The sequence below is a fragment of the Pseudorca crassidens genome, chromosome 5, assembly GCF_039906515.1.
Source record: "Pseudorca crassidens isolate mPseCra1 chromosome 5, mPseCra1.hap1, whole genome shotgun sequence".
In the NCBI taxonomy this organism is placed as follows: domain Eukaryota; kingdom Metazoa; phylum Chordata; class Mammalia; order Artiodactyla; family Delphinidae; genus Pseudorca; species Pseudorca crassidens.
The window spans coordinates 21,571,400-21,592,171 of record NC_090300.1 but is presented as its reverse complement, the minus strand read 5'-3'; the positions used below and the strand labels follow the sequence as shown (position 1 = coordinate 21,592,171).

At 46.3% G+C, this 20,772-nt stretch overlaps 1 protein-coding gene across 2 annotated transcripts in view; it reads right to left on the bottom strand.

The window, feature by feature from the left end:
- Positions 1-2,713: 2,713 nt before the first annotated feature.
- CLRN1 (clarin 1) overlaps positions 2,714-20,772 on the bottom strand; it is a 38,600-nt gene continuing 20,541 nt past the window's right edge. The window contains exons 2-5 of one of the 2 annotated variants that reach the window (XM_067737198.1): positions 17,701-17,880; positions 16,571-16,595; positions 15,519-15,532; positions 2,714-2,979 (exon numbers count right to left, since the gene is read on the bottom strand). In XM_067737198.1, coding sequence (XP_067593299.1) covers positions 2,714-2,979; positions 15,519-15,532; positions 16,571-16,595; positions 17,701-17,880 — 485 coding nt within the window. The remainder of the gene's footprint in view (positions 2,980-15,518; positions 15,533-16,570; positions 16,596-17,700; positions 17,881-20,772) is intronic. The other variant, XM_067737199.1, reaches the window with a different exon arrangement.

Genomic DNA, 20,772 nt, shown 5'->3' with positions numbered 1-20,772 from the left:
TTTCTCTCTGTCCTTTAGCTTCAAGGAACAGGTACCTCTTCTCTACATTGACCAGCACTGCTCTGTCCCTTGTCACTTGGAGGAGGGGGCTTATCTGCTGAAGCAGACATCTGCCCTGAGCCATGAACGACTGCCATGAGCCATGATGAAGGGGGTTGAGAATGGGAGGACCACCAGATCACACCCCGAGCACCCAAATAGCACAGGCTCCTAACATCTAAATAGAAGGGGTCAGGGGCAGCAAGGCAGTTAGAAAAACAGGGCTGATGGCTTGGGACTGCTCTTGAAGCAGCATTTCTCTAAACCATCACCCTTTTTACTTATACTGGGTCTTGTTGGAAGGGGAAAGGTTGAGGAAAATTGAGAGAGGTTAAGCTCTCTGCTCCCCAGCCTCTCCCCAGCCAGTTGTTTGGGTTTCCATTAGGTACATGATTGGGACAATACCCACTGTAATGGCAGGCTAGTGTATTCCTCCTAGCTGGTTCATCCTGGCGCTGCCGCCAGTGTGGACCCCTCCTCCCTCCACCAGAGCTGAGACGGGCAGACCTCCCCATCTCACCTCTCTCCCTGCAAATGGGCCTCCAGAGAGGAGAGGCATTGCCCCAGGGTTGTGTGCTGTGTGAGTCACCAGCCAAAGTGATCAACCTTGAATGCTTGTCAAGTGACGTGAGGGCAGCTGCTCTGAAGGAGTAGACGGGACCTCCAGAGCACAAGACGTGCAAACTGTAAAGTGAGCACAGAGGGAAGGTACCCTCCTGTTCCGTGTCCACTGCCAGCTCTGCCCCAAAGGACCCAGCTTTCACAGCTTCTTGCCGTTCTCTCCCACAGCATAACAAGCACCGATGTTCTGGGGGCTGAGGGTGTGTACGGACACCGGGAAAGGAGCCCCCAACCGTGGTGTTGTGTTTGCCGCCCTGCAGCCAGCAGGCGGCCCCGAGTCCCAGAGGGAATGTGAGACAGTGGCTGCCACCTGGGGTGGGAGGTCGGACACAGTGTGATGATTGTTTTCCCGGGGCCTCTGATCCCCACAGAGAACGTCCTGGCCATATCCCTCTTGGAAGTGTTACTCTCAGGCCATGTGTCACAAACGTTTCATCTGAGAGAAGAGAAGGGGACAGCTTAAGTGCTGTCCTCTGAGGGTCCAGGTTGCATCTTCTTGTATTTTTGTGTTCCACCCAGTTTGCGGGGGTCAGCAGTCCTCCTCTACTTCCCATCAGGAAGATTGTTAGTTTGCCTATTAGGTTGTCACTGAGGTTTCAGTTGCCACTCTGAGTTATCTCTGTTTACAGAACAGAGAACAACCAGGGAGTTGTTTTCTGAAGAAGAAAGCTTCGTGTTAGAAGTTTTTCAAAACTCTGAGAAGAGAGAGAGGGATCCAGTGGGACTCTGGGGACTTCCAGGGCCTCAGGCCAGTTACCCCTGGCGGTGAAGTTCCTTGTGCTTTCCTGCTCACTCCTAGAGGAGCTGCTCTGAAGAAGCAGACGGGACCACGAGATGCTTCTGTATTTAACTGTTTCGTGAAGACTTCCAGAACTAGGCTCCACTAGCCCGTTACTGAAATAAGCATCCTCTTCATCACTAGACTGACTTGGAGTCTTCTAGAAATTCTCCAGATATATTTCCTGAATGAAGGTAGAGAGACTAACATCTGGAAACGAAGGGAGTGTTCTGATGTCAGCCTGTGGGTTGCAGGTCACCATCAGAGCAAGTTATTTCTCAGGTAGACAGACAGTTGTTTTTTTCTTGTAAATTGTTCCCAAAGAGAAAAAAGTATTTTTTAAAACCAGCACTGTCAAAACCTCTTGTATGGCGGCTGAGTACCGAGCAGCTGTGGTGAGGGGCCTGGCGGTGTGTTCTCTGTCATTCTCTGCCTCTTCCTGAGCGCTTTCTCGAGGGCAGCAGGTGGAGGATAGAGGAACGGTCAGTTCTAGGCTCACTTGCGGCCTTTGGTTAGCGGCAGATCAATTTCATGGGTAATTCAGGAAAAAAAAAATTGACTTGAGTCATGCTTTTGTGACAGACCAAAACCCAAGATGACAGTGATATCGCTGTGATCCCAGAATGTAATATAATTTCATAATTGGGAATTAGTGCTTGAAAACACTAAAAACTTAGAAGCAACAGCCCCAATGAGTCATTTTGCGTCAAGTTTACTAGGAAGAATCATTTTTCACGATTTCTCAGTGGTCCCAGCAATTACGTCTGTTGAAAGTACTGTGTTTCTTCTTTTTTCCTCTTAGAAGTTTATACATGTTGACCAATAGGCATGGATAGTAAGAGTGTGCTTTAAATGACTTTAAAAAAGTGCATTGATACACTTTATCAATGCTCATTTAATGCACTATCATTTTAGGAAAATGATTCCAGCTCTGTTTTCTGGTACCTGTGGCAACAAATGTGCAGCTATATCGGAAATAGTATTTGTTTGTATTAAAATATATTCCCCGTGCCTTCCAATTCCTACCTGACGGAGGAGGCATTTTGCACTCTGGTGTGGATACGGAGTAACAATTTGTCCATTCTAGTCAACTGTCTTGACTGCCCGGGCGAAGCAATTTCCCACCAGGTTAAACAACCTTCCAAAGCCTTCTTTCTGCTCCCCTGACTTCCTGGCCTGTATCCTTAGTACGTAGTTTGTAAACATTATCACAGAGGGTTTGGTACTTTAATTTGTGCATCTAAAAGGTTGGACAAAATTAACCATGTTTGCCCTTCAGTACATTAGATCTGCAGCTACGTTAGTTGTCTCTGTGTCTTTAGATTTTGCAAAAGGGAACTGAAATCCAGCAAATCGTATCAGAAGCCCATTCAAAAAGTGAACAAAAAAGCAAATGAAAACCACCCAGAACGACGTGGTGTACTTTTCACTTTGTGTTTTGTAGGCATAAGTCCCTTCTTTGTAATTTGCAATTTTTTCTGAGAGGCGGTGGATTTTCACTTCAGAGGCAAACAGTATCATGACAAGACAGCCGCAGGAGCCTGCAAGAGAAAGAACAAACAGCATGTTGGGACAAATATTTCCTGATTGTAAGGGACAGGAAAGAGGGTTTGTGTGCAAACTAAAGAAAGCCTTTTCCCGTTATCCTCATGTGCGTTCTTCTGCAAAAATATATTTCAAATTTTTAATCCCGAACCTGGTTCTCCAACCAATGGCTGGTAGTGCCCGGGTTATGGTTCTGCGTGAGAAGACTTTCGGGGGTGGTGTGGGTAGAATCAAGCCGATCTTACAGAGACTGGGAGACGTTCCACTTTGCGTGAGGAGAAGGCTGAATTGCTGGGCACCTTAAAAGCACAGTGGTGGAATCAGGCTATAAAGCAGCCACTGCTATGGTGTGGCTTCAAAAGAACGATTTCTCTGTACTTCACAGGTCATGCAGAATAAATGGCAGTCATCCAGCCCCCTTGTGAAAGGGCTGAGGGTTTCCTTCAGAAGGCTTACATGGCTTCTCCCCTTCCTTGGGCTCCCACCTGGCCACAGCTGCCCAGATGTGTACCTGAGCAAAGGCAGCCATGGATAAGGTGTCAAGGCGGAGAGTATCTGTTCTCCTTGTTTGTAATAGAACTCAGGATTTTTACCTGGGCATGTGGCTGACTTGAATGAGGGCTACATTGGTTGAGGGGGGCTGGGATGTAGGGGCCAGAAAGTTTCCTTGAAGTGTGCAGTATTAGGGGCCTGCACTCTCTTTCCCCTGTCCTCCTTCCTGTAGCTGAAATATGGATGCAATGGCTGGAGCACCAGCAGACGTTTTGGACAAGGTGGCCTTAGAAATGGAAGACATATATTATGGAAAAACAGGAAGGGAGGAATTTTGGATATCAGACATCGGGAGCCACCAGTGTCTTCAGTGGACTTTAACCTCTAGATTTTTGTGTGAGAGAATAATAAACATGTATTTTTTTAACCCATTATCATTTAATTAATTTATTTTTGGCTGTGTTGGGTCTTTGTTGCTGCGCGTGGGCTTTCTCTAGTTGGGCGAGCGGGGCTACTCTTCGTTGTGGTGCGTGGGCTTCTCATTGCGGTGGCTTCTCTTGTTGCGGAGCACAGGGTCCAGGTGCGCGGGCTTCAGTAGTTGTGGCACGTGGGCTCAGTAGTTGTGGCTTGTGGGCTCTAGACCTCAGGCTCAGTAGTTGTGGCGCACGGGCTGAGTTGCTCCGCAGCATGTGGGATCTTCCCGGCCAGGGCTCGAACCCGTGTCCCCTGCATTGGCAAGCGGATTCTTAACCACTGCGCCACCAGGGAAGCCCTATTATTATTATTATTATTTTCCCCTTATTTATCACTCATTGGTAACCTACTCTAATCTTAAGTGGTGTGGCTGTGGCCTGGATGAGATCTCTGCAGGACAGGAGCACGTCATATTGAGTGGTGCCTGGAAACTCTAATAGTCCCTCTCCCGTGAGGATGGAGAATGAGAGCCCCCCAGATGGGTGGATGGCACGGGGGCAGAAGCAGGTGGCAAGAGGGGCAGAGTCAGGGACATCGAGGAGAGCTGGGGCTCCCAGGGCTCCCACAGCTCCATCTGCATCCTAGGCCATCACAGTGGGGTGCTAGTTAACAGGAAACTTGCTGAGATGGTTTTCAGACTTTGGTCAAACCAATTTGGGTTCAAACCCTGATTCCGCTAGTAGCTATGTGAAAGTCGTCAATTTTAACCTCCAAGCCTCCACTTCCTTGTCTATAAAATGTGGACAATAAAGATGATTCAAGATTAACATTTGGTATTAGAATTGGCACATGGAAGTGCTCACTAACTGGTAGCTGTTCCTCTGGTTTTTATGTATTTTTTCATCTTGCAAGTCTTCGTTCCACCACACGCCAAAAAAAACCCTGAATCCATCAGATAGGCCACGCCAGAGAACGTACTGATACTATAGCGCCTCGTTCCTCCACATGCTCTCCCATTAGGTTTATGACTCCTTGAGGAGGGGTAAGTGCTTTTGCCTTCAATTACAGTTAATTCAAATGCCCTGGGAGCAGCAACATAGTGGCTTAAGTTCCCATTCATTAATTCACTCATTCATTTATTCCATGAGACTTATTACGGGCCAAGCATGGGAATAGTGGTGGAGATTTCAACGTTAAAGAAAATGCAGATGGTTTCTGCTGTAACAGAGAGTATAATCGGGCAGGGAACTCAGATAAAACAGTTGTAAACCAATTGCAGTGGGTGTCATAGTAAGGGAGGTGCAGGTAGCTATTACTGAGTAGGTGGGCAGCATCCTAGAAGGTCCTTTGGAAGTAGCTGTAGGAAAAGTTAGCAAAGGGAGGTTGGACCGTGTGGGGAGAACGCTCCAGACATGAGGTGCTACCATGCAAATGATGTTCCCATTCCTTTTCCAAAGTCTGGGTTTGGGTTGGTAAGATGGGGGTGGGGTTGGTTTGGGGGTGAGGAGGAAAGGTGAAATTCTATTTCTTCTGTGAGAATTTCACCTGGGACCGGCTCCCGCCACCATCATACATCCCCAAGTAATTAAGTGATATAATTTTCTTGAAACGTCACTTCCCACCAGCCTTGGAGAATATTCCTTTGTAAAAATTGTCAGCCTATTTTTGTATTCTGAGCTTAAAACCAGAGCTCTCCCCTGGCAATACTGTATTATTCCTTTATTGTTAGATCCAACAAAAAGGCTGAGATGCTGTTTTCTCTTTATCTTTTATTTGAAAATTGTGGAGAAAATGCCATTGCTTTTACCATGAGAACCTCTTTGTGTGAGGAGATGGTGAATTTCAGACAGAAGCGAAACACTGTATTTCCCTGGTGCTTGAAAGGAAAATTCAAGCTCGGTTTTCTTTTTCAAGTTGTTAAATATTTTAAAGGTACTGCTTTGTTAAGGAGAAAGCATCACACTGAGACTGCATTTCAAATTCTTAAAGTAAAAGTTGCTTGGGTATCTAAGACCCATAGCCCTTCACTGGAGCTAATACTTCAAGCATGCAAGCTCCCCAAACACGATATAGTTGTTACGAGGACGGTCTGAGATTCTGCTCTTGGAGTCTGGAGTTGTCCGTGAGGTCAACTTGGTCATTTCAGAGTCAGAGCATGGAAACCCAGCCTGAGTCTCTGCCAACCCCTCAGTGACGCTAGGACACACGGAGGGAAACGACTCAGTGTGAATTTAGGATATTTTTGCCTCTCTCTGTCCCTGGCTCTAAATGAAATGTGGGACCACCAATACCTATTTATGGATTATGGACCAAAAGATACCCAAGAAGGGGCTTCCCTGGTGGCGCAGTGGTTGAGAGTCCGCCTGCCGATGCAGGGGACGCGGGTTCGTGCCCCGGTCCGGGAAGATCCCACATGCCGCGGAGCGGCTGGGCCCGTGAGCCATGGCCGCTAAGCCTGCGTGTCCGGAGCCTGTGCTCCGCAACGGGAGAGGCCACAACAGTGAGAGGCCCGCGTACCGCAAAAAAAAAAAAAAAAGATACCCAGAAAGAGTTTCTGTTTGTGGCCTGGCCGCTGGGGACATGAAGAGAGGTGTGTAAGGGATGTGAGTGGTGGTGGGAACAGGGCTCAGCACGTTTTCCGGTCTGGCCCTTCGCTTCCAGCAAGGGGGCTCCTGCTATGGGTCCCACATTTAGAGGGTCCTGCTCTCTCTCCTGTTGACACCCCTCCCCACGGGGTGAGGACTGCTTGATGTCAGTGGGATGGGGCCATCTGGAGTCCCTGACCCCATGCCAGATGGTACCCCTGGGACCCAGGAATTTCCTCCACAAACAGCCCTGAGCACACTTCCTGGGCTGGCACGAGCATCTTCCCTGGGTCCATTTACACAGCGGTGGATTTTGTGGCTTCTGCTGTAGGCCTGAGGGTGGCCAAGGAACGGCTGTTTGGGGGGCATGGTCAGAGCTCGGATACGCGGTGGAGTGTTCACACACTTATGCTCGAGGCCCTTTACGGCGTGGATGGAACCAGCCACGGGAAGAGAGACGAATAGACAGGGCTCGGCCCTCCTCTCATCACCACATCAGCTGCAGAATTCCCAGGGCTCAAGAAGTCTAAATCTGAATCTGGCCTCCAGGTCCAGGTCCTAGAGAGACGTGTGTCAAGGGTGAAGGATAAACATGTTTCACTGAATAGTCTATTAGCTTATAACTTTTAAATGATGAGACGCGTGGTATGTGGGCTTTCATTCGTGCTCTTGCCCAAGGGTTAGGAGGATCAAGCCTGCATACTTCCTCCCAGTTACCCATGTCCCCCAAGAGCCCAAACTCAGCTGGGGCCATTTGGACAGATTTCCCCCTTGTCTGTCTATCTGACCAACACTGCTGCAGCTCATAAGAAAGGTTAAAGTTTACACCAAATTTAGGGAAACCTGACAAGCCTTGCTCAAGCTAGAATTTGGAATATAACCAGGCAAACGAGGTTTTGCTGCCGGGTGTCTTACTCAAAGACGAGCCATTTTCCTTTCATGTGTTTGATTTCCCCACCATCTGGCTGGTACCGTAGTGTTTTTTTTTTTTTTTTTTTTTCCCTTCTCCTTTTAATGACTTTGATTACTGAGTTAATTTCTGACTGAATAGGAGAGCTGAGTTACAGGGCTGTCACACCATGAATTATCAGTCAATTAACAAACATGTGTCATGTACTAGACACTACACACTCAGGGCTCTCCTCTGGCAGCTGAGACTACAGAATCGGTCACCTCTCCCCTCCAGTCCCTTACAATATAGGGAATGAAGCTCACAGCCAACAAGAAAGCTGCTTCTTTATCCCTCGGTGACCCCTGAGAGTGACTATACTTTATGGGTGGGAAGACCCTGCCAGGGTCCATGGGAGTCTAGGGTACCATGGGTTTCAGTAGACATGTGTTCTCAAAGGTGAAAAACACCTCTGAAACTTTCTCCTATTATCACTAAGATTGCATCTGGGAAATAGTAAATTCGAATTTCTATTCCATTTAAAGTAATGGCCAAGATTTCCAGAAAGCTAACATGTCATCTTTAAACTCTCTTAGAGATGATGAGTGGAAGAAAGAATTGCCCCTCCCAAATATACCACTTCAACAGATTGATTATTTTGAATTAAAGTTACTTAAGAAACAACTAGTGCAAGAAGGACACTCTGACCTTCCTCTGTCTCCCTGAAATCAGGAAATAAATTTCCCATATGAAGCGTACCCTCCCTGCACCTGGAGGGTAGAAGGCATCCTTAACACTAGAGATAGGGAATTCAGGGCTGAGATGGCTGTATAAACAAACCTTGCTACTTCTTCACTAATTTACTACCCCAAGCCCAAACTACTTCGGTCAGTTTTTCACAAATTTATTGTTTCTTTGTCTGAAAGGTATAAACGCGGCCTGCTTGGGTCAGTTCTTTGAGTCTCATATTTTATGAGCTCCTGTACGTATGAAACGAAATTTGTTCTTCTCCTGTTAACCTGTCTTATGTCAATTTAATTACGAGGCAGCCAAAGAACCTGGAAGGGAAGAGTGAAAACTTTTTCTCCCCTACAATGACAACTGTTAGAGGCATTCCATTTCCTCCACAGAATGATAAGTTGAAGATTTCCTTCTTTAAGGAGTCTTGAGAGACGATACATGGGGTTGAAAAGGCCACTTCAGGTGTAAGTGCTAATTTTCTGTGAAATTATGTAATCTCACTAGAAAGTCAGTTATCATTGGTGAGATCTCCAGCAGTGATTTCTTCCCCAAATGGAAGCTGCTGCAGTTCCAAACTGCTTTATAGACCAATGGCTACCATCTAGACTAGTAAAGCAAGCTAATATCTAAGAGTAGATTTTGAGGTCATAATGAAGAGCAATTTGGTCATGTATTTCCAAAGAGCAGGTGAGGAGGAAGTTATTACACCAGCTGGGTTCAGCTTTTCCCCTTCTTCTGTGATATAATGTCTTCTGTAATGGAGAGTTGAAGAGCCCATATCTAACTTAAGTTTTACAGATGTCATGTTAGTGAGAAGAGTGATTCATGCAAAGATCTTTTTCTCATTTGAACTGATTTTCAGAAAAGGAGATTGTCATGTGTTACTAGAAAATATGTAGAGCTGCTTCTGTTTTATTCATTTACCAACAAATACTTATTGGATGCTGACTGAACTATTCTGGGCACTGGGGATACAGCACTGAATGAAGCAGACAAAAATCCCTATCTTCATGGAGCTCTCAGTGGTAGAGAGAGTGGAGAGAGAGGCTATAACAACATAAGTAATTCCATTCTGTAGTTTATCAGAGTGTGATGTGTACTAAGGAGAATAAAATAAAGCAGGGAAGAGGGATGGCCTGGGGAAGATGACACTTTAGTGCCTCTTGAAGAAGTCGGGGGTGAGAAGGTAGGTATTGGAGGGGAAGAGCATTTCAAGCTGAGGGAACAGAGAGTGCAAAGGGAACCAGGGGATTTGAGCAGAGAGAAGAAGAGAACCAGGCGGAGGGGAGTAAGAGGTGAGGTATGTGTGCGGGTTTCTAGGGTGGGCACAGCAAGTGCTACTTTGGTGGTTGTAGCAAGAACTTGGGTTGTGACTCTAAATGAAACACAGGGGAGACATTTGTGCATGTTCTGAACAGGACAGGAGTCTCTTTGCAGTTGTGACAGGACAAGATTGAGCGTCTCCTTGCACCAGATCATGCACGGCCGGGCCCCGTGCAAAGTGAGTTAAACAATCCTTCTGTCGCGTCCTTGCCGTGAATGACCTGAATGCAATCCCGTCACTACGTTTCTGCCCCTTCAGATGCTGCCCTGTATCTCAAAACAAAATTCCTTGTCCGTTGACCATCACGGGCTGGCTAATATTACCTCTCTTCCTTCTGTGGCCTCCTTCCAAAGTTTATGCTGAGAAACTAGTCTTTTTGTTGCTGACTTTTCCTACCACCAATCCTATCCTTCCTCAGGCTCTGTGGTTTTAATGCCCAGGTGTCCCTGGATCTTTCTCAGACTCTGAACAACAGCTCCTCCATAAGGACTGAAGTGGAACTAAGTTGCAGATGGTTTTTCACTAACAGTTGCAGAATAATATGCCCTAGACTTATTACAGAGGCCAGGGTGTGATTAATACTGAAACTGATGTATGACGTGAAGCACCCTTCTATCCCTGTGCTGCTCTTTATTTTCCTGTCTTCTTGTTTTACGTATGACTGGGCTTATTTATGTTCCATGCCACGGCTGTAATTTTCGTAATTAATTATGTCCACTTTAGGAGTATCCCCTTTTTAAAGAAAGGCCGTTGTTTTCTTTGTTTGCCTTGCTTGGTGTAACTCAAACATGATGCTACATGTAAGACAAGGCATAATAAATACGCTTTGCAATAAGTCCACATTTCGGTGGTTTCCATCGCCTCTAAAAGGCCTGAACTGATACATTTCATAGCATCCTCAGGGAATATTCCCTGAACTGTCTAGGATGTCCCACTAAGGATCCATGGCGAGTCTTCCACGTAACCTGCTCTCTTACATGCATATGTGGGGTAGACTCTCTATCATCAATTGGGAACCTTCTCGAATGGAAAGTGTAAAAGGCATATATCAGTGCTCCAGCGTGAAACTATGGGTCTAGCTGCTGCTATACTCAGCTCCTCCTATTTGGGCACCTGCTCTTTCTCCACCTCCTTAATTTGAGGGCCTCTCTCTCTCCTACTGTGTTATAAACCTTGAGGAAAGTGTTTTTCACCCAGTTTTCCCCATTCTGCCTTCCCCTGCCACCCTTCCCTCCCTCTCATTGACTCTCGCAGGTGGCCTCCCTTTCCCATACTTCATTGTTGATCTGTACTCTTTTTTCTTTTTTAACTTTTAATTGGAGTAGAGTTGATTTACAATGTCATGTTAGTGTCTGGTGTACAGCAAAATGATTCAGTTATATATATATATATATGTATGTATGTATGTATATATATTTTTTCATATTCTTTTCCATTATGGTTTATTACAGGATACTGACTATGGAGCACTATGGTGCTCTACAGTAGGCCTTGCTGTTTGTTTGTTTGTTTGTTTGTATTTGTGGTACGCGGGCCTCTCAATGTTGTGGCCTCTCCCGTTGCGGAGCACAGGCTCTGGACGCGCAGGCTCAGTGGCCATGGCTCACGGGCCCAGCCGCTCCGCGGCATGTGGGATCTTCCTGGACCGGGGCACAAATCCGCGTCCCCTGCATCAGCAGGCGGACTCTCAACCACTGCGCCACCAGGGAAGCCCTGTTTATCTGTTTTATATCTAGTTGTCAGTATCTGCTAATCCCAGACTCCTAATTTATCCCTTCCCCACCCCCTTCCCCCTTTGGTAACCATAAATTTGTTTTCTATTGTTGGCCTGTACTCTAGAACCATCCCCCTCTTGTAGCTTCTGGGACACCACGTCTCCTGATTTTCCTTCATCCTCTCCAGACACACCTAGTCAGTATCCTTTGCTGCCTCCTTCTCCTCTTTCTTCTCAACCCCAAAATTAACTGATGGTGTTATTCAGGGATTGGTCCTAGGCCAATTTTTCTCTATCAACATTCTCTTCCTAGATGATCTCACCCATGTTCATTGCTTTGAGTGATATCTATATCTTGACAACTCTTAAATTTATGTTTTTTGTCTAGACCTCTTCTCTGAGCTCCAGACTCATATATCTGACTGTCTACTTGAAATGTCCTCTTGAACATCTCATAGGATCTCAAACTGGACATGCCCTAAATGGAACACTTGATTTCTAATGCTAAGCTCCTCTCCCCACTTCTTTTTTGCCCTAAACTCTAAGCCTGTTCCTCCCCTGTCTTATTCAGCTGGGTTAATGCCCCCACTGTCTACTAATTGCTTAAGCTACCTACAAAACATTTGGGACCTACTTTCAAAATGCTCTTAGAATACATTCATCTCTCTCCATCTCCAATGCAACAGCCTAGTCTTTCACCAGACATTTCTTAAAAGGGAAATCAGTTGGACTTCCCTGGTGGTGCAGTGGTTAAGAATCCGCCTGCCAATGCAGGGGACACGGGTTCGAGCCCTGGTCCGGGAAGATCCCACATGCCAGGGAGCAACGAAGCCCACGTGCCATAACTACTGAGCTTGCGCTCTAGAGCCCGAGAGCCACAACTACTGAGCCCACGTGCCACAACTATTGAAACCCACGCACCTAGAGCCCGTGCTCCACAACAAGAGAAGCCACAGCAATGAGAAGCCCGTGCACCACAACGAAGAGTAGACCCCGTTCGCCGCAACTAGAGAAAGCCCACGCGCAGTAATGAAGACCCAATGCAGCCATAAATAAATAAATTTATTAAAAATTAAAAGGTAAATCAGCTATCAGACAGCTTCTTAAGGACTTTCAGAAGTGTCTCATTGCAATTAGAATCCATTCTGAAAGACTTGCCGTGGCTTTTGAGGTCTGATATTAACTGACGTCAACTGATCTAATTTTTTTTTTTTTGGCCGTTTTCCCCTCACTGCCTGTTCTCTAGCCACATGGGCCTTCTTTCAGTGCCTACAACAAGCTGGCCTCTTTCCCTAGCATCCTCATGTGTGTTTTTTCCTCTCCTTGGGAAGTTCTCTGAGGATCCTTAGCTCTTTTGTATCTTTAGAACTCAGCTACCTGGAGTAGCCTTTGCCGACCGCCATATCAAGACCCGATCTTCCCTTCCCTTCATTCTCTATCATGACAGCCTGTTCATCACCATTATTGTGATCTTTAATTCCCTGTGTAAACTTCTGTTGACTCTCCCACTAGATTTTAGCCTCCACGAAGGCAGGACTGTGTGCCTGATGGGTTGTGGTAACACCAGTACCTCTCATAATGGCTGCTACGTGGTGGCACTCAGTCAGCGTTTGTTGAATAAATGAAATGAGTGCACCTGTATCAGTGGTTCTTGACATTGGTCACACATTAGAATTATTACCTATGAAACCTTAAAAAAAAAAGAAAAAAGACCAGTGCCCAGGCTCCACCCCCAGAGACTCCAATTTGTGATGTGGGACCAGCATCAGTATTTTTGGAACTTACTTCTGGTGATTCTAATGCGTGGTCCGGGAAGAGAATCACTGTCCAAAATGAACCATGGGAGATCATTAAGATATTACTAAAATCCTAACTCAGGGAAAGACTTCTCAGGCCTGGGTTATGATTGACAAGATGAGAAAGAGCAAATTAACTGACTTGGGTGGGTTTCATGGAACGATGATAGTGGGAAGAAAAGTTACATGAAGAAGGCTGAGGAATGCGAACCAGACTGAAGGCCGTGAGAAGTGGAAGAGGCACTTTTCTGGTCCAGATGGGCCACAGGATATTGGGCTGCAAGGACAAGCAGGCTGTGGTGACAAACCGTTGCTGACCTCATCCAGAAGTTGGCGCCCTTTTTCCTTTTCTCCCCCTGAGGTCTGGCTTGCAGTGCATCAGGGAACTCAAGGAGATGCCCACAGCATTGTTACTCTAGGCAGCATGCAAGGTCCCAGACAAGCCGGAAGAGCTCCTTTCCCTTCTCTTCCCCCTCAAGGAGGATGCCAAGCCTGGGGGTCCCATCCAGCAGGGAGGTAGACAGCTGAAGAAAGAGCCCTGGTGTGACATCAGCACAAGGAAAGGTGGCATCTTGGGGAACCCAGGGCTGAGTAGGAGGAGAAGAAGAAAAGGGAGGAAGGAGTTTTTCTCTGCTGGCTATGAGGGAGGCTGCCGGGGTAGAGAAACGGGGGAGGAAACTCAGCAGAAGAGAGCTGCCCCAGGGGAAGGAGGTCTCTAGTGAAGTGTGACTCCCACGGGCATTAAGGGACACCCCCCCCCCCAATACAGGCTCTGGCCTCTGAGTGTGTGATTCATTGCCTCACATTCCGAGTGTTTGTGATAAGGGCCGTGAAATCCCCACCTTTCCACGAGTGGGGTTTACAGCTGGGGTCTCTGTGAATATTACAACTTTCGATAAACTTTTCCAAGCCTCCAGAGGCTTACGGGTACCATATGTAGATCAAAGGGAATGAAGTAGTTAGTCTATGATTCAAGAGTGACCTGTTACCTCTAGAGGTCACAAACTGTCAGTCCATCTGACCTTCAAACATGTTTCGTTGTCAGGCACAGTTTTTTAAAAATTGTTGAAAATTCTGGTTTTTAAAAACAAGAATTCTTATTTTAAAAATAAGAATGTTAGGGCTTCCCTGGTGGCACAGTGGTTGAGAGTCCGCCTGCCGATGCAGGGGACACAGGTTCGTGCCCTGGTCCGGGAAGATCCCACATGCCACAGAGCGGCTGGGCCCGTGAGCCATGGCCGCTGAGCCTGCGCGTCTGGAGCCTGTGCTCCGCAACGGGAGAGGCCACAACAGTGAGAGGCCCGCGTACCGCAAAAAAAAAAAAAAAAGAATTTTTAAAAGAAACAGATAATCTGGAAACACTGGGCCTTCATCCTCTGTGAGACGCAGATCTGGAGCTGGCTCCTTCTTTCCTTTCTCCCTCTCTCTTCCTTCCCTCGTCCACAGACCTTTATTGAGCACCTGCTTTTGCAACAAGTTCAAGGATAAATACAGTACAGTGTGAGCCCAGGGCCTGTGTTCCCGCATATATTTCTGTGCTCAGGTTTTCTCTGCACTAGACTTGGCCAAAAGCCGAGATAAGATCTGGGACTTGGATTAAAGTCTGCATTCTCTGAGTCATCCTGCTTTTCAAATACCGTTAGTTTGGTCGTCCGTTAGAACGGTCAAATAATTTGTCTTCCAAATGGGCTGTTCTCAGTTTCATCCAGAAGCCAGAGTGTGAGATGGCTGTACCACTTAATAAGCGGTGGTGTCTTGGCATCAAACCAGCTCTTCTTTTCTGTGCTTTGTGATGCAGGGTGCAGACTCCCCCCACTCTGGTTCTGCCTTGTCACCTGCCCCAGTCCTACCAACAGGGAGGATACCAGGGCAGGGGAGGAAGGTCTGGCTGGCCTTGCCACTGGGTAGCACTTCTCTGGGCCTCAGCTGAGGAGTTCCCAAGCCCTTTCCACATTGCCAGAGCTGCCTGCTGCTGTCACATGACAGTGCCACCTCTTCAGAGGTCTGAGACCCAGTGCCCCAAGGCCTCTCCTTAAGCCTCTAGGTTCTGGTAACACTAAACACTTCCCTGGGTTCCCTAGCCCTAGGGCTGGCCACTGCTTTGTGACATTGCCATCTCTGAGTTACCTCAGCGTCTCCTTGTTTTTCAGTCCTCCAACGTCTATTTAATCAACTCCCTATAGCCCTGGTTCTCAAACCTGAACTTGCATCAGAATTACCTGGAGGGCTTGGTGAAACACAGACGGCTGGGCCCCACTCGAGAGTTTCTGGTTCAGGCGGTCTGGGGTGAAGCTGGAGAATTTGCTTTTCTATCAAGATCCCAGGTGATGCAGGTGCTGCTGGTCTGGGGACTCCACTTGAAAAACCACTCCTGAACATTATATTCCCTCTGTTAAAATAGTGTGTATCCTGTTGTCTAGTTGGTCCCTGGTTGCTTCAAGGGCCTTCACTGAAACGGCACACCACCCAGATCCTCCAGTTTGGTTTGCTGTCGTGGGTGGGGTGAAGTAATCCCAATACCCACTTCTAACCTGACCCTCCCTTGAGACTGAACCGCTACCTCTGTCTGTCTGTGTGCACCCTGTATTTGCGTTCTAGCTCCTCTGCCCTGATTGCAAAGCTCTTGGCCTTCCTTTACATTATTCTGTTCCATCTCTTTGGATCTTGTCCCACCGCCTCTGCAGGTCTACTCTGCTAATTCCATCCCATTCGCATTCTGTGCTGTTTAAGTGACCGGCTTAACATCTCCTTCTGGGCTTGCTTTCGCAAGTCAGTGAATACGTATTGAATCGTTTACTGTGTGCAGAGGCCCATGCTGGATACTTTCCCTAGCGATCCAAAGATGAGAAGGACTTAGACACTGCCGTCATAGGGTAATCATTTCTGCACAATTGAAACTGTATTATTTGCTTGTGAAAAATATGGAGAAAATATTAGCAGAACCTCCGCTAGAGAGAGAACTATTTTGGTTGGGTAAATAATTTGAATAGCAAGATGTAGATGGTGGAAGACCCCAAGAGGTTGAGACAGGCTGAGACCTGGGCCCCTTTGTCTCCTCGAGCGAAAGAATACAAAGAAACTACAAGGGACTAAAAATCACTGCACGCATGTGCACGTGGGGCAAATTATGAACAATAAGATACAAAAAGGTCAGAGCGCAGCTGCCACTTCTGAGTTGCGGGGAGCAAAAGCGGGGTACTGCGCAGGATCCCTTCACACAGCACCACCAAGGGGGTGAGCAGACCACCTGTCACCCCTCCAGCCTGACCCACCGATCTGCTCCCACCCTCACCCCATTTAAGGAACCGGCTCCCCCTACCTCAGCGAGCAAGCTAGGGCACCTGTTACTTGGTGTTACTCCCTTGTGCTTCAGCACAAGTCCCCGTAAAGCCTTGCCTGAATTCCGCATTTTACCAATTTCTATTGATTAAGGAGCCCAAGAACCCAGGTTGGTAACAAAGGGTGCTCAAGTGATCATGAATAGAGGCTCATATACTGCTTTCTAAGACAAGGGAGCACCCGTTAACTACAAGGCTTTGTTTGATAGAGAGGGAGCTATGAGAGTTTGTGGCTGGAGTTGAATTGTGCAGGGAGAAGGGGGTGGTGTCAAGAGAGGGAAGGGGCTTGGTGGCCTGGGGGCTGGCAGCCAAAGGGCAGCTACAGAGAAGCAGAGGGTCTGATATGGATCTTCAATACACTGTTTGCTGGTGTGAGTTACGTTCTCTCTCATCTCTCCATGAAATCATTAATACAATGACTTGCTTCCTGGGGCTATGACAAAGCATTGAGTCTTTTTTGCAAGTTTGGAGTGGGGTGAAATCAGAGACCTCCCACTGAAGGATGGTGCATGTGAGTTATGTAGACACTTTCGACTTTCTCATCTCTTTCTCTTTCTTGTAAATATATCCTAAGCACCCTGTGGCACTGACTGGGTTTTATATTGTTTCCCATCAGCCCTAGTTACTGAGCAGGACGTGTTCATTAATGAACTAATTTTGGGGTTTAGAGTTTTCTCCTTGCCCAGATACACCTACGTAGGCTACACAAAGACCCTATAGGCCTGAATATGGCAACTCATGTGTGGGGGGAACACTGGCTCTTTACTCTTTTTTCATGGCTTTTATTTATTCTTCTGATTAGGAATAAATAAATGCACATTACTGAATGTTTGGAAATAGTAAAAAGTATGAGAAAAAATGAAAATCACCCATAATTTTACTGCTCAGAGATAACTACTACCAACAGAATACATTCTCTTTCTCTCTCTCTCTATGTGTGCGTGTGTATATATATATATGTGTGTGTGTATTTATGTATATATATATATATGTATGTGTATTTATGTGTATATATATATACGTGTGTGTATTTATGTATCTATATATGGAGGCTATATATATGGAGAGTCTATATACAATATATGTATATATTCTCTATATTTACATATAAAATCAAATTAGGTTCATGTTTATAAAATCTTATATACGGCTTTTTTCACTTAACTTTTTGATACAAGCACTTGTCCTTTTGATTTCATCTTCTTCAAAAATATAGTTCAATGCCATCTAGTCAAATAGATCACCAGAATGAATTTATTGAATTCCCTATTGTTGGATAAGTATAGTTATCTCCACTCTTTGCTCTCATAGATAGTGCCACCGTGGACATCCACATATATGTACTGTCACTTTACATTTGGGTAGCTCTGTCTTTTGCACATTGAAAAGCGCATTTATCTTCAGAGATAGAATTCTGTACTCACCGGAAATGAAGCTCAAGAGATACAACCCCAGTGGACCATGCAGGGTTTCAAAGGGCTTGCCGAAAGCATTGTACATGAAGAAGGCCGTCCCCACCAGGGTTAAAACGATGAGGATCGTGGAGAAAAGAATGACATTGACGTGGATACTCACTGGGATGGCTTTGAGCAAATCTGGGAAAACTGAAGATAAAACAAAGATTAGAGGAAATTTCATCAGCGGTCATCTGCAAGTGTAATTTTAAAAAATTAAATCCTTTTTTTTTAACTTCAAAAATCACTAAAATCCTTCAGAGGAATACATTCTCACTTACTAATTTACAAGGGATTTACAAAAAGGTTTAAACATGGGATTATTTTATAGAACTCACCAGTAAAAACTAGCAAAGGGGAAGATTTGAGGGAATTTTTTTTTTTTTGCCCTCGCTCATATGTAATTACTTAAATAAACAAGTGCTGGCTTTATAATCAAAATCTATACATTTTGATGACCAAACTTTTAATGACATTTCTCATTAGTCTTTAAAAAAAAAGGTCTATCTTAACTTGTAATGACATTTTCAGAACTGGGGGAGTTCAAACGTCAGGAGGTTTCTATATTTCCTTTGATACAAAAACAAAAATTGTTCCTTGTTCACACCAAGATTAAAGAATGGGGTATTTTCAGTCAACTTCAATATTTTGATGTAGCACAAGCTGTGGGAAAATAATTTCTGGTAATACAAGAAATATTTTCCATTTAGAAAACGTGCCAAATCTATTTCTAGATTTTGCGTTCAGGGCAAGTTTTTCTTGTTTGCAGAAGAGATGAAATACTTTATAAATGTAGGATTTCTCTTATCTGGTGAGTCGTCAGCATGTTAGCGTCAGTGAATCTGGAAAAACCAAACTGGAGAAGTTTAGTTTAGTCCATTTTAGTTTCCCAGACTTTATTTATTGAGCACCTACTGTGTGCCCGACATTGTTCTAGGCGCTGGAAATAGAGCCATAAAATAAGATAGACAAGGTCCCTGTTGTCTTATGGAGTTTATATAACCTAATGGGAGTTGATAGACAAATAACAGGTAAACAAATGAATGTGATAGTTGATTGCCAAAGAAGGCCACCATCAATTCCTTTCCTCCTTTTACAAACATGTCACTTCTGCTTTAAGAGGTAGAAGTTATTCCTCAGTCCCCTTGAACCTGGGCTGGCTTATGACTGCTCTGACCATTTGAATATGGCAGCAGAAATACATTGTGCCACTTTCAGGCCTGGCTTATAAGAGGACCAACCATTTCCACTTCTTTTCTCTTGGAGACTTGAGCTGCCATGCAGGAAGTCCAGTTCTCTGCTGGAAAAGGAGGCCACCCAGAGGAGCACCGGGGCACCAGACAAGGGAGGGAAGAACCTTAGACATCCAGCCCAGAAAAGCCTCCGGATGACTCCAACCCCAGCCGCTGTTTAACGGCAACAGGGAAAGTCCCAATCAAGAACTGCCCAGCTGAACTGGTAAATTTCTGTTTCAAGCCCCTGAGTTTTGAGCGGCTGTTACCCACTGATAACAAGACACTTTCAGATTGTGATAATGCTGTGGAGAAAGAAAACAGGGTGATGGGGTTTTGAGTGACTGGATGAGTGGATGGGGGTGGTCAGGAAGGTGACACCTGAGCTGACACCTGAATGTTGAGAAGGAAGTGCCTGTATAAAGGTCTGGGGCAGAGCGTTTCAGGGAAGGGGAACGCAGCTGAGGCAGCGGTGTGCCGGTGTGGGCCGCGGTTCCTGGTGAATGAGGTGGAGGAAGAAGTGGGTTTCTGTAGGCTGGGATCAGATTCTCGGCTCCTGCTAGATCCTGGTCTGTTGACCATGGTGGTGGGGGTGGGGGGGCGGTCTGCCTTTAGGCTAAATCATTTGGAAGCCACTAGAGGTTTTTTTTTTTTAACATCTTTATTGGAGTATAATTGCTTTACAATGGTGTGTTAGTTTCTGCTTTATAACAAAGTGAATCAGTCATACATACACATATGTTCCCGTATCTCTTAGTTCCCACTAGAGGGTTTTAAGTAGGAGAGTGACCTAATCTACTTCAGGATGTGAAAAGATCGCTCTGCCTGCTGAGTAATGAGTACACAAGGGAGGTGGAAGGGGGAGAGGGGAGGGGGAAGGGGGAGAGGGGAGGGGGAAGGAGGAGAGGGGAGGGGGAAGGGGGAGAGGGGAGGGGGAGGGGAGGGGAGGGGAGGGGGGAGGGGGAGGGGGAGGGGAGGGGAGGGGGGAGGGGGAGGGGGAGGGGAGGGGAGGGGGGAGGGGGAGGGGGAGGGGAGGGGAGGGGAGGGGAGGGGAGGGGGAGGGGAGGGGAGGGGGAGGGAGAGGCCAAGGGTGGAAGCGGTGATACTGGGGGTGGGTGTGGGGAGGTGGCAGGTATTTACAGTGATAAGAGATGGAGGCCTGGCCTAAGGTGTAGCAGTAGAAGTGGTGAGAGCTTGTCAGATGTGAAGATGGAAGATAGAACTTGTTGAAAGAAAGAAATCGAGGATAACTCCTACTAGAGTAACTGAATAAATGGTGACGCTATTGAGACAGATAAGTAGAAGGAGCAGGTTTGGCCAGGGGAGGGGGAAGTGATGCAAGAGTTCTGTTTTAGATATTTTAAATTTGAGCTGTGTTTCGGATATCCAAGTAGAGACGACAAATAGGATTTGTCTGCAGGTCCAGGGAGAGGGTGGAGGTATTTAAGGAGGTGAAACTAGGGTGAGGAAAGCAAGGTACCTAGGGCAAATAGGGAAACTTAAGGAGACAGTCGCGCTCTGGGGCCAAGCCTGCCCTTGCACAAGCCCAAGAGTAAATGCCTCCTTAACTTTTATGACCTAGGTGCCTCCGTGGCCTCACCCTGGTTCTGGAGCTTGTATTTAAAGCCAAGGGAATGGCTATCACCTGTGGAGAAGCTGTAGCTAGAGGAGAGAAGGGCCCAGGAGAGAAAGAGAGCTTGTGAGTTAGGAGCAAATCCATGGATTGGACAGCAGGAAGCCAAGGGAAGAAAATGTTTCAAGGAGGAAGTGGTCGGCTGTGCAAATACATGTCCTAAGGCCACAACGCTGT